Source organism: Xiphias gladius, chromosome 1 (assembly GCF_016859285.1).
Source record: "Xiphias gladius isolate SHS-SW01 ecotype Sanya breed wild chromosome 1, ASM1685928v1, whole genome shotgun sequence".
Taxonomy (NCBI): Eukaryota; Metazoa; Chordata; class Actinopteri; order Istiophoriformes; family Xiphiidae; genus Xiphias; species Xiphias gladius.
Genome location: NC_053400.1, coordinates 34,630,860 through 34,648,045, shown reverse-complemented (window position 1 = coordinate 34,648,045; position 17,186 = coordinate 34,630,860). Strand labels below are relative to the sequence as shown.

The 17,186-nt window shown below is 44.5% G+C and overlaps 1 protein-coding gene across 4 annotated transcripts in view; it reads right to left on the bottom strand.

The window, feature by feature from the left end:
* Positions 1-17,186, bottom strand: part of kifc3 (kinesin family member C3) — a 55,892-nt gene that overhangs the window by 28,079 nt on the left and 10,627 nt on the right. For 3 of the 4 annotated variants that reach the window (XM_040117965.1, XM_040118133.1, XM_040118048.1), the window contains exon 2: positions 1,024-1,144. In XM_040117965.1, coding sequence (XP_039973899.1) covers positions 1,024-1,144 — 121 coding nt within the window. Of the gene's footprint in view, positions 1-1,023; positions 1,145-4,037; positions 4,209-17,186 lie in introns of all 4 variants that reach the window. The other variant, XM_040118220.1, reaches the window with a different exon arrangement.

Genomic DNA, 17,186 nt, shown 5'->3' with positions numbered 1-17,186 from the left:
GAACTGGGAGATCTGGATTCAATGATGCATCACAATATATGTCATTTTATCTTGGGATATTAAAATCAAGGTCCAGAACAGTTTGTGGACAATCGGTAGAGAAACTCAATATTGCCCACAATGCTCTGAATTAAGCAGAAATATCAAGGGTAGAGATACCACAGTGTAAACAATATGTCAAAATGCCTGTAATAATTGTTAGATGCAGCCGACCAGTCAATCAATCATTTGGTCCATAAAATGCCAATAACGTGAAAAATGTCCCGCAGAGTCCCAGAACTCGAGGTGTCGTCCTCAAATGTCCCATTTTATCCGACCAAGTGTCCAAAGCCAAAGAGATTCAGTTTAATATCTTAAAATCCTCACATTGTAGGACCAGAGATCTCTTTGGCACTTTTGTTTCATAAATGACTTAATGAATATTCAGTTATCATATGATTGTAGCAGCTTCATTTTCACTCTATCGACTATTTGATTTATGGACCAAATCATCGCAGATCTACACAAACCTTAACTTCTAATCTTGAACTTCTTTAAACACTGATATACAGGACGGTAGAGAAATGAGCCGTCATGGAAAACGGTGGATAAAAGACGAGGAAAAGAAGAAAGAGTCTGAACAGTGAAAATGAAAAGAAAGTCTCTCTCTCTCCGTTTCTCTGACAATAGCTGCAGTGTTGTTACTCTGATCCGTCCTCTCCTCAGACTCCGACTCTAAGACGACCAGCTGACAAAAACACACACTCAGCGAACGAACACATGAACAAATAAATAAAAAGGTGATATTTTCAGCTCACCTGTTTGTCCCTCTGACAGTCTGCACTACCACACACACACACACACACACACGCTCCGGTTTACTCTGTTTCCTCTCCCCGTCGAGCTCCATTCATTCCTAACAGGTATGACTCACCTCTCCTGCCTCCACACACACACTCCTCTGTCATGCCAAAAATGCAGCCATGCTGGTGTTTTTTTGTTGGTTTAAGCTCCCTCCTCCTCTGCAGCAGACGTCTGACTCACCGTCCAATGAAACGTCTTTCTTCCAGAGCTCCTGCAGGCAGGGGGCGTGGCCGAGGTCCCAGGTCTTTCTTGTGCTGAACATGACCGCCGGGCTGAGCAGAGCGCTGGACCGCTGGACCGGCTGCAAACGCAGAGACGGAGACACAAACTGCATTAGACCTGAGTAAAACGGCACCAGACCAGGGAGAGTCCCTGCAAATGAACCGATTCTACTGCTGCCTGGTGAAGTCTGGGGATATCATATATTTCTCTTCATGTGCCTGTATTAGTCTGCATTTGTTTCCATTCAGTCAAACTGTCCCGTGTTTGCTCCTGTAGCCATGGATGTGCTCACTGACAAAACGCGTTCCCTAGCCCCCTCACCCTAACCCTGAGCTAAACCTGATTCTAACCTGAACCCCAAAACCAGGTCCGAATCCTCAAACAGCCCTTTGAAGGTGTGAGGACCGGACAAAATGTCCTCAAAACGGTTGTGTGAACAACATTTGTCCACGTCACTGTAATAGGTGACTTAAACTGGGAGATCCACGTTGGGTTTTTGATCGTGTGTAGGAAAATGCCAACGAGCTGAAAAATAACACTAAGGATTCGTACTGTAATGTGCAATGTGAGTTTCATTTTTTAAAAATGGATTTTATAAAATGAGTATCGAAAAAAGTATCGTTCAGGAACCGGTATCCAAGACAAGGTATCGGTACCCGTGCTGAAAATTTGTGGACGACACCCAGCCCTACCCGGTGGTGATGTCACGGTGTCCCGGAGGACAGCTGTACATCACCGCAGCCGGGCGAGGCGTTCAGCCACCGGAGGTCAGCAAAGACAAGATGTTCAGGGGCGGTAAAGCTACTCTTTAAGTCCCTGCAGCATAAACTTGAATGCAAACATCAAACACTCATTATCTGGACCAGAATCGGTCTGGATGTGAGTGAATCGCACTCTCAGGAACTAAAAACTCACAATACGTTTGAAAAACCCACTCAGACCTGGCTCAGAAGTTTCACATCGCTCACTGAACCCGCTGCACTGTAAGGTGGTTTGTGGGCCATGTACATAGACCTACATCCAGTTTAATGCAGTAAGCACAGTTTAGACAGTCCATACAGGGTCAGACCAAACAAGATCAGGCCAATACTCACTAATCTACAACAGCGGACTGACTGCAGGGCCTCGAAATCCGACCAAACAACTCCATGGACAAGTCCCTGAATAGAGTTGAACCACGTTGACAGTCCACAGTAGCAGAGTCTGAAGTGAGACAAAGCTCAACGCTTTTACTTTGACATGTGCCTGCTCTCTGATTGGTCAGACTCCACTGAGGCGACCACCTGAAAAATCTAAGATCTGTTGTCTCGTTAAAGTTATGTACTGTATTGTCCACATGTCCAGACTGAAACGTCCCACCAACCGTTGGATGGACTGAGATGAAATGTGGTTCAGACGTTCATGTTCCCCTCAGGGTGAACTGGGTAACTCTGACGGTCCTCTGACTTTCCTCTAGCGCCGTCATCAGGTCAACATTTTAACTTGTCCAGTACTTTGGATTATGACCAGATACCTGCAGAATTCAGATCTGTCCCATCAGCCTCAGCTGGCCTTTTTGTTTACTGCTAATTAGTAAGTGTTAGCATGCTAACACGCTAAACTAAGATGGCGAACACGGTGAACAAGACACCCGCCTCCCAGAGCTGCTAACATGACTGGAGACTTCCCACATAAGGAGTCAATAAGCTGGGACAGCAACCGCTGCTGCTCATTGTGAATGGGACCTGGGACCGGGAAAATCTTTTTGGCAGACAAATTTCTCCAAAGCAGCTTTCAATGAGTTTGTAACACATAACTTTCATACAGGTAAAGTCAGTGTTGTGAAATCGCTGCAGTAAATAAAACCACTGTCAGATAACACAAATGAATTTGTCCCCACTCCTCCCTTCTTAACCTGCAGGACTCCACCAATCAGATGACAGCCTCTAAACTGGACCTGTTCCTCCGTTATGACCCACTGCTCTTACCCGTCCACGTCCACAGCGAGGCTCTCTCTCTGAGGGGTGGACATGCCGCTCTCTGTCCAGCCGGCTCTTGTTGATCAGAGCTCCCACCCGGCCCAGCATGCTGCCGCACTCACATCCCCGCACCTCTCAACTGGTCCCATTCAAACAGCTCAACTGGTCCCATTCAAACAGCTCAACTAGTCCCATTCACACACACCTCTCAACTGGTCCCATTCAAACACCTCTCAACTGGTCCCATTCACACACACCTCTCAACTGGTCCCATTCACACACCTCTCAACTGGTCCCATTCACACACACCTCTCAACTGGTCCCATTCAAACACCTCTCAACTGGTCCCATTCACACAAAACCAGCGACCTGCTGCTGAGCTGACACCACCTGCTGCAGAGGTTCAGGTAGTACTGCTGCAGAGAGCTCCCTGTCTCGCCCACACACCGACCTGGAGTCAGTTCACCCACCTCTAGTCTCCCCTTGACTGATCACCACCAGGAAAACCAAGGTCTGAGCTCAGACCAGCTGATGAGAAACCTTCCCGGTCAGGATGAACTCTGTGTTTCTGTAATCCGTTAATCCTGGGAGCAGATGGCCTCTCTAACCCTCGACTGACCGCAGGACCAGAGAAAACAGGGGTGTCGTCCTGTTCACTGTCAGATCACCCTGAGGGGTTAACGAATGACACCAGTGATACCAGTAATAACCGAGATGACGTTAATAACGAAAAGTAAAATTCAGAGTCCGACATTACGGAGCTGAGTTACGTTCAGACAAACTTTTAGTCATTATTGTTGTTGTATTGCATCCAACTCAACCCTCCATCTCTTTATTTTTATTATTCTTTTTTCTACTTATTTCTTCCACCGGTTATCACTCTTTATATTTTATTGCGTTACTCTCCCTGTTATATGTTCTTGAACTTTTATTTGTATATACTCATTTAAATCTGAAACCTTTAATTTTTTTTTTTTTTCACTCTTACGTTTAAAGTTACATTACTTTTCTCACCAAAGCTTCCGGGAATCCCAATTTCATGTCGTCGTACGTAGCCGAGTACTGGGAAAAGAACAAATGTAACTGTGGTGAGACGTCAGTAAAGGTCCTCGTATCCTGCAGCCCGTGAGTCCCGGTGTTACCGACGGTATCACTCACTTCATTCTTCTTGTGTTTGGATGCTCACTACAGAAAAACCAGGCAGAGGTTCGATTTATGCTTTACCGTTTCACAGATCCGAGGATGCTGATTGGAGCTGTAGGTTTTGATTCATAGTTCAGCCTCAGGTGTCACCTGCTGATAGAGACAGATGTGTTGTGCAGGACAAATTGTGCTGAGGTTTGGCTGAAATGAGTAAACTGTTGACTGACGGATGTTCGTTTGTCTTTTAGTTCGGCCACACGGAGGAATAATAACAACAAGCTCCGTGGAGGCGAACCACGAACTGCTGCCTGCCTTCTAAGTGTGTGGTCTACTGCCTTTATTTAAAGTGTGTCTTCTACATGACGAGCTGCATGTGAGACTCCGTGTGCTCTGGTTCCAGCAAACATCCGGTAACGTTTCACAACAAATGATTTAATCTCACGTCAGCGTTCCTTTCATATTCAAAAGCTCCAGGATAAGAAGGTATTACAGTGGTGGAGCTGCTGACACACGCACGCACACGCACACAGACACACACACACACACACACACACACACACACACACACACACACACACACACACACACACACACACAATACATGAAAGTATTATTAATGTTGACAGCTGCTGACACATTTCTCCCTGCAGACTGTACACACTGCAGAGCTCAGGTTAACCTTTTACAGTGCCTAACACACACACACACACACACACACACACACACACGTTGACCTTGGTCACTCCTGGGGACATTACATAGACTTGCATTAGTTTCCTGGAGACTTACCACAACCTTAACCACCGACCCAAAGATCAGCTTTTGTCCCCCATTGGACAAGCTGTCCCCAGTTAACTGGTCTTTAGTCTGAAATGTGTCTCCAAAAGTAGCCTATAACAGACAAACACACACACACACACACACACAGACAGTCTGAATTAATTGGGATGAGTTTGCAGAAAACACATTTTCTCTGCTACAGCTGAGGCAGAGAGAAGACCAACCACCAGTTCGACCGATCGACTTGACAGTTCAGCTCTTCCTGTTTTTGAATGTTACCTGTCGTAAGTTGCAGCGTAAAAGGCTCAGTTCATGTTTTTATTTTCCTCCTGCAGTGAATCAGCAACATGTGCAACGCTTTGTTTTTTCCTTCCAGTTTCCAACCAGCAGCTGACTGTCTGCTGGCTGTAAAAGCAGCACAGAGCCATCTGCTGCAGTCTGACACCTTCACAGTCCAAAGGACTCATCTGAAAACACTGACTCTGGATCCGGATCCGGATCTGGATCTGCCTCGGTCTCTCACGGAGAAACGCACGGTCATTTACAGACGCCATTTGTCTCTGAAGACTGGCGACGTCACAGCTCCCTGCTGATAATAAACGTTAATTAAAAACATTCAGTTCTGTGGTAAAAGGCTCCTGTTACTGTGTTTCTGTTTGTTTCCACCCTCCTCCATTGGAACTGATAACTCTACAGCCATTTTCCAACTACTTGGTTTGAATTTAAAATGCTCTTCACTAGCCAGGGGGTGTAAGTTTGGTTGTGGGAGGGGGGGGGCACAAAGCACTGGGCTTTACTGATTTGATAGATTTTCTATTTCTACTATCTCCTTAGGAAAATATAAACTTCAGGCTGTAGTGGACATGACGCCCCTTTCACCAACAAACTAACTACTAAGAGGAGGAAAAGATCAACTTTGAACTATGTGATAATCAAATACGAATACTAATAGTGAAGATATGGTATATTGGGGCAGCAAACACCTTTTGTAAAAAAACAAAACCCATTCGATTGTGAAAATTAAAATTTGATTGTGGAAAAAAAAGCCGCACTACCGCAGCGGTCTGACTCACGAGTTCTGGCGTGGGCCTGGGCCGCTGCTCTTAATGCACTGCACGATGGACAACGTCACCGTCACTGACTGAAAATGAGATGCAGGTGAAGCTGAGACAAGCGAATCATTCAACAACGGCCGTGTGGTTATGAAGGCAGAGCGTTCACAACCCGACTCGGCCGCGGAGAGCGCGAGCTGCACTCGGATCCATCTGAAAAGCCCCGTTTGGAAACACTTTGGATTTCCGTCAGTAGACGGTAAAACTGTGGAACCTGGAAGTTGTGTGTGAGCTATGTGAGCTACGGTTAGCCTAGCATTCCAGCACCAGCAATCTGAGGGCACATCTGGAAAATACTCAACCAAGTAGTTTTGCGTCTCGTTGTATTGGTTTGTCCACTGATGGTGATAATGCGCAAAAACAGACATTGACTGGTTCAAACCTGTTTTTTTAGAAGGAATAATCACACGTCATTTTAGCCCAGTTTTGACAGCGCTACTTTAAACTGTCCAATCACACACATCCTCTCCTGCTGCGTTTACCTCCTGGAGAGACTTTAAGACCTCCTCCTCCTCCTCCTCATCCACCTCCTCCTCCTCCTCATCCTCCTCCTCCTCCTCCTCAAGTAAACTGGGTCAAATCAGCTCTTTCCGCTCGTCTCCATGTGCTCAGAGTCAAACCCTGTCAGCTCAGGGGCACACACATCCTTGTTTTCCTGTAGTCGTGGGGACCCCTCACTGACATAATGCATTCCCTCACCCTAACCCCAACCTAAACCTGGTTCTAACCTGAACCCCAAAACCAGGTCTGAACCCTCAAACAGCCCTTTGAAGGTGTGAGGACCGGACAAAATGTCCTCACTTTGTAAGGTGTCTTATTCTGACACACACACACACACACACACACACACACCATCATGGCTTCACACACTGTTTACTGCTGCCGACTTATCAGTGACATTCTACAGAAATGGTGAACAGCTGTCGTTAATTGCTCAGTAAACTGAGCGTCTTGGATTTTTGGGATGTGTGACGTATGAAGACATTAGCTTGGGTTCTAGGAAACTTTAATTTGCACTTTTACTGCTTTGTAAAGTTTTATCGACCAAATGATTAATTAATTGAAGAATAATCACTAGCTGCAGCCCTAAATGAGACAACAAAGGCCTGAATCAAAGCCATGATGTTTCTTAGTATCAGCTGAGCAGCCTAAGTTTGGAGCTGCAGAAATTGTTAGCAAATACGCAAACACACAAAGACGTTACTTTTTAAAAACTGCTGAAGTCACTATGAGACCTGGTGCAGCTAAAAATACTGAGTGTATCTCCACCTACACCTGCTGTCGGAGGACGGGGGTGAGCGGCCGGTTATCTACGCTGTCTGACGAAAACCTTGTAGGTTGAGACAATGCGATATTAAAAATGCTTCATTCCAACCTCTACTTTTCCTCTGCATGCTGTGTTTTGTCCTGTACTTGCCCCTGTACCTGTACCGGGGTCCTGGCGATTAATCGTTTAGTCCGTGACGCGTGTAAGAAATGCTCAAAAAATGCCCAACACAACTTTGCAGAGCTGAAGGTGACGTCTTCAAATGCCCTGTATTGTTTGACCAAAAACCCCAAAATCCCCAAATCCCAGTTTACAGTTACAGGCGACACGTGACAGCAGTAAATCTTCTCATTTGAGAGGCTGGAATCGATTCACTATTTTTGCTTGAAAAATGACTGAAACAATCGATTATCCGAGTAGTTGCCTGTTATCAACTAATCCTTTCAGCTGTACACACAATCCCCCCTTTTTTGGTGTGAGACTCCTTGAACAGTGTCGTTCCAACAATCACAAAAAACAACCAAATAAATAAATAATGGTAATAAAAGCAAACGCTCGTCTTTGCAGGGAGGAAATCTATTTCAGTGAAGCTGCTTAAAATAATTCTACACGTGGGACACGATGATAATCACTGAGGTCAAATAGAAACACACGCAGGAGAGACTGAAAGCGTTACCAGACAAAAGGAGGATTATCAGGACATGGGAGGAAATCCACACAGGAAAACAAAACTAGAGAAAATGAAGCTTTCTGCAGCCGTGCTCTGCTCACGACACACGACACACGACACACGACACGTATCCAGGTCATCGGAGGAAACGCAGCCCTCTGCATCAGGTTACAGCCAGACCTGCACCTCATCCACCCGCTCGCCGTCTCTACTCAACATGTCTGTTTCCCCTCCATCCTCCATCCCTCCATCTTTGTACCCGTCTGTTCGGGTCTTACCTCCCTCCTTGTGGCCTCCACAACCACATCATCGCTGCATCTTCCTCCTCCTCCTCCTCCTCCTCACTGCTGCAGCTTTGCACCGGCCGACACACAGCGGCAGGATCAGTGTCAGCGCCACCCGCTGTCACCCTCAAGGCGCACACACACACACACAGCTTCCTCCCTCTGTTTCCCTAGCAACAGCACAGCAGCATCACACCTCCTCTAGTCCTGCCTCCCCTCCTCCCCCCTCCATTCCGTCGACAGATAAATTTTTCAGTCTCAACTGAAGCGTGAGGAGCTGCTCCTCCCCCATCTGAAATATTCAACAGCCCCGTGTGTGTGTGTGTGTGTGTGTGTGTGTGTGTGTGTGTGGGGGGGTCACTAGAATGACAGTAGAATCTAAAGCTGCAACCAGTGATCGTTATCGATTACTCTGTCAATTTGTTTCTCAATTAATCAATTAATCGTAACGTTGTAGTCCTGTTCTTAGCTTTTTATTTTATATCTTCAGATTTTACTTTGTCTATTTTACTTACTGTAAATCAACAATGGGGTGTTTTCAAACACCCCCCCCCAGCCCACACCGCACCACCACCACAGTAAATAATGGATTAATCCTGGAAGGCTGTTGATGTAGCGCTTTTCTCCTCATCAAAGTTAAACCAGCAACCAATGAGCATTAGGTTGGACGAGAGCATATCGACCAACCAACCAATCCAAAGCAGACTACAACCCTATTGGATTTTCCCCCGTAAAAGCACTTTATATATTATACTCCTTATTATCTATCGTTATTATTATCATCAATATTATTATTACAGATTTAAGCAAAAGTCATTTACGGTGTGATTTTTGGGGATGGAGACGCAGGTCCCGAAAACCGAACACTGAACTGTGCAGGATGAGAGCGAGCGTCGTTCCGTCAGAGCGTCCACAGCTCAGCAGGCAGATCAACGTCATCAGACGACGAGTCCGGTTACATAACTGATCTGAATCGACCTAGAACACCATCTACACGTAACGAGTCAGAGGTCGGGGGATTTCAGACATTAATGTTTCACGTCATGTGATCAGATGCTTCACAGTCAACGTCATGCCGTCCGTCAAAGAGCCAGACAACAGAGAACCAGAAACATCGGATTTAACTGGAACATACCGACATTAACCAGGAGACACCAGGTCACTGATCTCACACACACACACACACAGAAACACGATTAAAAACTGTATCACCAGGAGCTGCTGAGACCACTTTGAGTTTCAGGAGAGTTGAAGTGTCTTATGAGACAGACGTTTTTGCTGTTGAGTGGATTAGTGGTCAAAAACAGCAGCTCAAGTCTTCAAACATCTGTGTATCTGTAGTGAATCAATGTAGTCAATCACTGTCCTGCAGCGGACAGTGAGCAAGTGTAACGACAGTCTCGCCTCAGTAAACGGCTCCATCCTGCGGTCAAGTCTGCAAACTGGGTGCAGCGGTGAGTGACTCGGTGAGTTCAGACACTGAGGTGGGAAAAAATAAACAGATTCGCAGAGCTCCAAGGCCAATAATCATCAAAACAACAGCGGAGAAACACTTTCAGCTGAAGCTTCTCATTCTAGCCGCTGCTGAGCGACGCCGTCGCCACTTAAAATGATACACGTCGCTAATAAATGTTGATTCGGTCAGTAACTTCATGACAGGCCTCGATGGAAGACAATTGTGAGAGACAAACCGCTGCGCAACCACGAGGGAACAGAGCGTTTCTGCGGTTCCAACAAAACCAACACAGCGAAACATCTTCTTTCTCGGGGATTCGCATCCCACCACCGTCAGGGGCGCCAACCTCACCGCTGAAATTTCATTCGTATCACATCAATAATCTAAGTTTACAAACTTTACATTTTTGAACCATGACCTTCAGTATTTGGATCAAGAAGCTCATAAAAAATAAGGTGTGTGAGATTAACTAGTCTACAGCCGCGTACAGATACACAGGCTATTTCTTGAACTTTTATGTAATGTAAATATAAGTATCGGACAGGACTCGTTATCAGAAGTAAACGAAATGAAAGGACTCAGATCAGGATCGGGGCCAAAAACACTTGATCATGCACGAAGTAGCATGAGTTTATTTTTTTCTTAGTTTAATATACCGAGCTCTGATTTCAAGAGTGAACTGTTGCCTTTAACTATGATCGAGGAGTCCACTGATATAGTTTTAACAGACAGCTACCAATTAAGTTTAATGTCTAAAGTTCAGTGTTACATATATTTCTATTTTTACTGATGATGCATCAATGTGTGAGGATCATTTTACTGTTGTAGTTGGTTGAGGTGGAGCTAGTTTTAAATGTTCTACATACTGTTGCTCTATGACAACGCATCATATATAAAATTGCTCATGTGTTTCGTATGTAAAATCTAAATCTGTGAAGCAGCCGGTAACTAAAACGGTCAAATATCTAAACAGTAACGCTGTAACTAACGATTATTTTTATTATCGCTTAATCTGCTGATTATTTTTTCTATGAAACGACAAACGGTGAAAGGTGCGTGATATAATTTCTCATGGCCCAAGGTGACGTCTTCAAATGTCTTGTTTTGTCCAACTGACAAAAAAGGTTTATTTGATTAACAAAAAAGTTGCCAATGAATTTTCTCTTGAGCAACTAATCTTCTAATCGTTGCAGCTTCTATAGCAGTGAAGTGAAAAGTAGCATCAAATGGAAATACAGTACTCGAGTACAGTGCAAGTACCTCACCTTTGTACTTGAGTAAAATATTGTCCACCACTGTTTCTCGCTCCCATTCCTCAGCAGCACTTTTACACCTGTGCTGCTTGTTGTTTTTTAAGCGGTTGGAAAAATGAGGACCTCAGATTTTAAGTTGAGGAAACTGTTGTGCCTGCACCTCATCTCCATCTCCATCTCCTCACCTGACGTCGTTTCCTGCTGGGGAGGTTACGAACGGGTCCTCCTCGCCTCCTCCTCCCGTCAGCTCTGCAGCTCGTCAGTCCTCCGTTGTCCACGATCTTCACTGAATCATCTCCACGACCCCGAACCTTGGACGCTCCCCAGACCTCGGCGACACCCCCATCATCTGGCCGACATTTCTGCCCCGCGGCCTCCGACGTCCCACCAGGCTCCGCGGCCTTGTTACGGCTCTTGAAGAGGCTGTGGAGGGTCAGAACCGCCAGGGTGCACAGGACATACATGGCCCTGTTCCACGGGTCCAGTTCACCTCCTCCTCAGCTGGAGGGTCACTCTAGGTGAATGTTTAGGTTCATCGTATCCGGATCCAGTCAGGTTAAGACAAGGTTCGGGTGAGAGGCTGCAGTTGTCCCGTTAACATCCTCAAAGTCAGAGATTTGAATTCAGCCCTAAGAACCGGGACTCTGTGTTCCCAGCCAAATGTTTCCTCCCAGCTGAATGAAGCTCATCAGCTCTGTTTTAATCCTTCTGCGCTGTATTTATATAATCCTCTCCCTCTCTCGCACTTTTCCTCTCTATCTCACCTGTTTTACCTCTGTCCTGGATCCCGCCCTCTCAGAGTCAACACCGCATTTCCACAGAGCTGATAACAACCTCTGAACCTTGTCCCGTCCTCCCTGCTGCTGCTGCTGTTGTTGTCACGTCCACAGGTATTGGACAGGTAACCGGAGCCTGCAGGACGCAGCTTCAGGTTCTCAGTTTAAGTCAAGAGACTCAACTTACAACGCTCTGTGTGCGAACTTCTTATCCGTTTAACCCTCTGAAGTCACAGCTGCCGCATGAGTAACAGATGATTCTCATATTTATTAAATTACCTAAAGTTTGAAGCCTGTAAAAATAAATTCACTAAACCTGTCATGTGTTCAGGCTCTGATTTTTTGAATCAAAGTTGAAGTCACCTCGTACAAACATTGTGATCGCTGACATTTAGCATCTATTTTGTTGTAATTTCCGCTAGATTTCCATTTTTGTTTGATTTAACAACAAAAAAAACAATTTTAAGAGGGAAGTCACCAGGCAGGTAGTTGGGCAAATTTTTTTTTTTTTTTTTTGCTAAATTTACATTTTTTTTTCAACCAAGAAAATATAATATAGTTGGGGGAAAAAAATTTTAAACACGTGATTTTTAGCTAAACTAACGAGATACGATATAGTCGGGAGAAAAGGCTTTTTAAAAATGTAATTTCTAGGCGAGGATGCACAGCTGTGCACCACGACAGCAACAACATAAAAAGATAAACCAGACTTTATTTGTGCTCGGAAAAACTGCCCTTCCCTAAAAGACAAAACTGATTTTAGTTAATAAAAATATAAAGCCAGGTGCAAAATGACCTCTGACTCCAGAGAGTTCAATAAGATACGAGTTTCTGTAGTGGTACGCTAACTTCGATATCTGTACTTTACCACACAACTGCAAACTAAAATTTTATTTGGAAAAAATACTGAATAAAAGTGATTTAGTTCAGGAAATATCTGATCCAGGAATCCAAGAATAAGAAAACAAAACTTTTAAAAAAGGTTCGTTATCCAGACCGACAGGAAAAAGTAAAAATCAGAATCCTCTGTGGAGTCCATCAATTTTTCCTCCATGTTTGTTTCACTACTGAGATCCTGGAGTTTTACCGTCTTTCCTCCGTTCAGCTCGTCAGTTCACGAGAAAGTCGTTAGATCAGTCTGTGTCCTGATTGGACGAGCAGCAGGTCCGGGACGGTCCGCGTGAAGACCTGTAAAAACCCGTCGGACTCTCCGCTCCGTTATCCTGTTTGACACTGGAACAGATTAAAGCTGTGGCAGGTCGAGTCTTCACCTCTATCAGGCTGAGCAAATGACAGGAGGGAGGGGGAGAGAGAGAGAGAGAGAGAGAGCCCCTCCACTCTGTGTGCACCTCTCTCGCCCATCCCTCCCTCTTCCTCCCTGTCCTGGGACCATCTGTTGTTGCTGCAGGATAAAACTCTGCAGAGGACCCGGACCAGTCCCTCATGATGTAACACAGGATGATGCTACAAGATGCGTTGATGTAGAGTTAAATATCAGCAGCTGGTCTCTCAGAGAACTGATTTACATTTAGTAACTCCTGTGATAATATTATTTCCAGTTAGTTTGATAAATTCATTTAACACTTGAGACTTGAGACAGTTCAAGTGTTAATTCTACACTAGTTTGCCGATTGCATTATTTTCACTCTATTGCGGTATGTTTACATTGGCCACTATACAGGCCAGGTCACTTTCACTTTGTTTTCACGTTTTAATCTTTATATCAAGCTTGCCTCTACATTTTCATGTATATACAGCATGTATACATCGACTAAAGTCTTTTATTTTAAGAATTTCTTTATGCGAAGCGACTTGATATCGTCGTTTTTAAGTGGTTTTTTTTCCAATCTCAGTTGTCCTCTTCCTTCTGTTTCTTTTATTTTTGCTTTTCAAGCAGTACAACTGATGTAGTCTTACTCTACCATAAAGAGTAAAGTAAAGAAACACAGCAGAGTACTGTGAAGAGACGCAGGTGTCAGATCATAAAAGTCAAACCGGACTTTGTCGTTTACTTTGGAGGACTTGTTGAGAATGTGTCTGAAGATCCAACTCTCCACCATACAGACTACGTAAAGTTAACGTATTTGAACCACAAGTTTTCAGTGTTCCCCTGGTCAGAGTTGACCTTGTTGCTTAGTGTCCTGGAAACCTCGACCAGCCCGTCCTGCATACGTGACACAGCCGGGGATCCTGGGACCTGGACTCAGTTGGAGCTGACAGTCTGAATCACAGCCTGTGAATCAGGATGCACGGATCTGATTGGCTGCGGTCGGTTCAGGACCTCACCGTATATAGTGGTGACCCGTCCTGAAAACGTACTGTAAACAGAGCGGGGACTGTTTCTGGAACAAAAGAGAACGTTTCCGGTCCAACGATCACGTTCAGGGTCCTAATGAGGGAGGAGGAGTCCCAGCAGGGAAAGCTCACTACGATCCGGGTCACTACAAAGTGCAGCAGTCACATGTGCCGAGACTTCAAACACACATCTCACCAATTAAAGTACTATTCACACAGAGGCGTCAGAACTCTTTGAGGACTGTCTCATGGTGGAGTTTCCGAGGATCCTGGAGACGTTTCTGAGGAGGTTCAAGGAGTCGCAAAGAAGTTGTAGGAATTTTCTTTGTCCCAAAATAGAGTTGCATTGGGCGCCACAACAACTCAGGGAACTCAAATTATACCTCCGCGGTCCACATAACCCTAAATGTGACGTAAATGTTGCGATACGTCCACATCTGTGCGGACCTTCATTGACGTGGTTTTGGACATCTCAATGCAGCCCAAAGGTTTTGAGCTCGGGGGCCGTAAACACGGACCACACAAGCCGACTACACATCTGCCTACGTAAACATCCAGTGCAGTATAAACACAGAAGTGTGTGCATCTGTGTGCATTGGCATCGTTTTAGGGCCTTGAGAGACCAACAGCTCCTCGTCAACATCTGCGTACTGTGCTCACATGTTCAAACTATGTCAACGTTAACCCCGTCAGTCATTTTCAAAGAGCTTCCGATCGGGTCGCAGCCGTTCTTCCGGCTCGGTGACTACCGCCACTGCCGGTTTAAAGGCGGCACAACAATCCCTCCCATTCCGCGTCCACACCTTTTATACAGAGCAACAAGGCGGAATAACGGCGCAACATTCCTGCCTTGAACAGGATCTGTAGAAGGGGCTATGGTTTGTTTTTTTACTCCATTCAATTACACAAAAGAACTTACGAAAGAAAGAGCTACCAAGACTTCAGCACACCTTTAAATAAAAACTCTGTCTTCTGCTTATCTGCATGGGGACCTGCCAACTCCATCAAACAGTGAACAATAAAAATGAAACGAGAGAAAGTAAACATGGGCTGTGGTGAGTTTCTCTCTCTCACACATGAATTTGAGTCATTTATCACGTCACACGGACATTTTATAAGGAAGGCGAGGTTTTAATCTCACTAAATGAGGGAACATAAAACCAGTATAATCAAATTATAAAATAATAATAATAATAATAATAATAATAATAATAAAAATCAGCAAAGAGGTTATGTGAAGGTCACCTGTCCTTCTGTAGGTGGGGTGGGGTGGGGGCTCAAACCCACCAGATTAGAGCATTTAAGGAGCTTTTAATAAAGGATTCAAGTCCAGGCTGAAATTTCTCCTGCCAACAAAGACGGAGCGAGTCCCCCCAGGTTTATAAATTCCAGGTTGTTTTCCAGGTAGAGAGGCGTGTGAGCTGTGCACTTACACTGACAGCCCATAATATCTGACTTGACACACAGCTGCCATGCTTCAACGTAAAGAGATATGTATAAACAGCTCTAAGTGTCTTGGTTACAGTTCAGCTGCCCATTGAAGTGCAACAGTAAAGTGTGTTCAGTGAGGCCCTGGACTAGGGACGGGTTCTGCTGGGTTCTACTATTTTTAATCCAGGGCTAAATTGGCAAAAAGTAATGTTAAACTGGGTCCTAATTTTTTTGGATGTCAATCTTTGAGTCATGGCTCTTAAATATTAAGTTCTATCTTTTGTTACTTGAGACAGTTGAAACGTGTTTTGTTGCCTTTGCTGAGTGAAATAAAAAGAGGACATAATTTTTCTTCTGCCTAAAAAGATTCGATGAGGGATTTGAAAGGATTCAGACTGGTATTTTAATTTGTCATGTGCTTATGGCCCCTGCTTTTTTCTCATCTCTAGATATTTTTTTCCATCTTTTATACATTTTCAATATCGTGCCTGATGTTTTTTCTTCAATACACCGCACCTACGCCTGTAAGACATATCTTATTCAGTCCTCCGTCCCGCAGAGCAGCCACCCCACACTGAACACCTGTAACGGCTGTACTGTTCGAGTCTCACGTTGATCCAGGTTTTAATGTCTCCGTTCATCGCGTGTGATGTGAAAACATCTGCAGTGTTAGCCTTCTCAGCCATTTTTAGACGTAGTCTTCGTCTTAGTCCTGAGATCAAAACTCCGTGTTAGTTTTAGTTATAATTAGTCAACTTCATCCTTTTTATTTTAGTCAGCTTTTAGTCGAGTAAAACTCTTGACATTTCAGTCAACTCTTACCAAACAAAATCATGAAAACACTTGACATTTTAGTCTTTTCTTGAGTCAGCTGACAAAAATGTCTGGTTTCTGTCAAGACCAGTAAAGAGCATTCCGGTTAAACTTCAGCAAACTGCTTTCTAACAAAATTCAATCAACTAATTTCAGGCTGAAAGACAATTAAAATGAAAAGAAGCCTCTAAATGACCGGTTGTATGATTGAGAGAGCAGCTCTGCAGAGAGGGTGTCTGGTCTGATGCCATTAATTCAACAATAGATCCAGACACGATAAAACACTGACGTCTGGAAAGATGTAACAACATTGTAAATCCAATGCAATCCAACTCTCAGTATGAGTCAATCATTGCTAAGATCCCAACGTTCTGTTGGATAACACAAACCCTTCCAATAAAAAAGAACCCTGGACAACAGCCCTGCAATAAATCCTGTGGATCCTTAAAGGTGTTGATTTTATTCAGTGTTTCGTAGGCTGTGTTATACTAACTGGTTGTTAACTGCCATTTTATTAAATCTATCAAGAAGAAATGTGGAACCTCTTTGCAACGCGACAAAAGCTAAGTACCAGAGAGCTAACTCCTACCCAACGGGCTTTATTAAATCCAAAACCCATCTTCCATACATCTGCTGTGCCATGTTATTACCAGTAGATTCTGAAGAGAGGCTGCGTTTACACAGGTTTTTCTTTTTAAACTCCATTTTAGTCGCCTCTTTTCGTCTTTTCTGGAGGTTTAGTCAGCTACTGTTTGATTACGTCAGTTCTTTCTCGGCAGCTGACGAATATATTTTGTCACAATTTTCACGAAGGACATTAACAATAACCAGAGCGCGTGTCCCGGTCATTTGGGATATAAAATCCTCTCTCCTGATTGGCTGC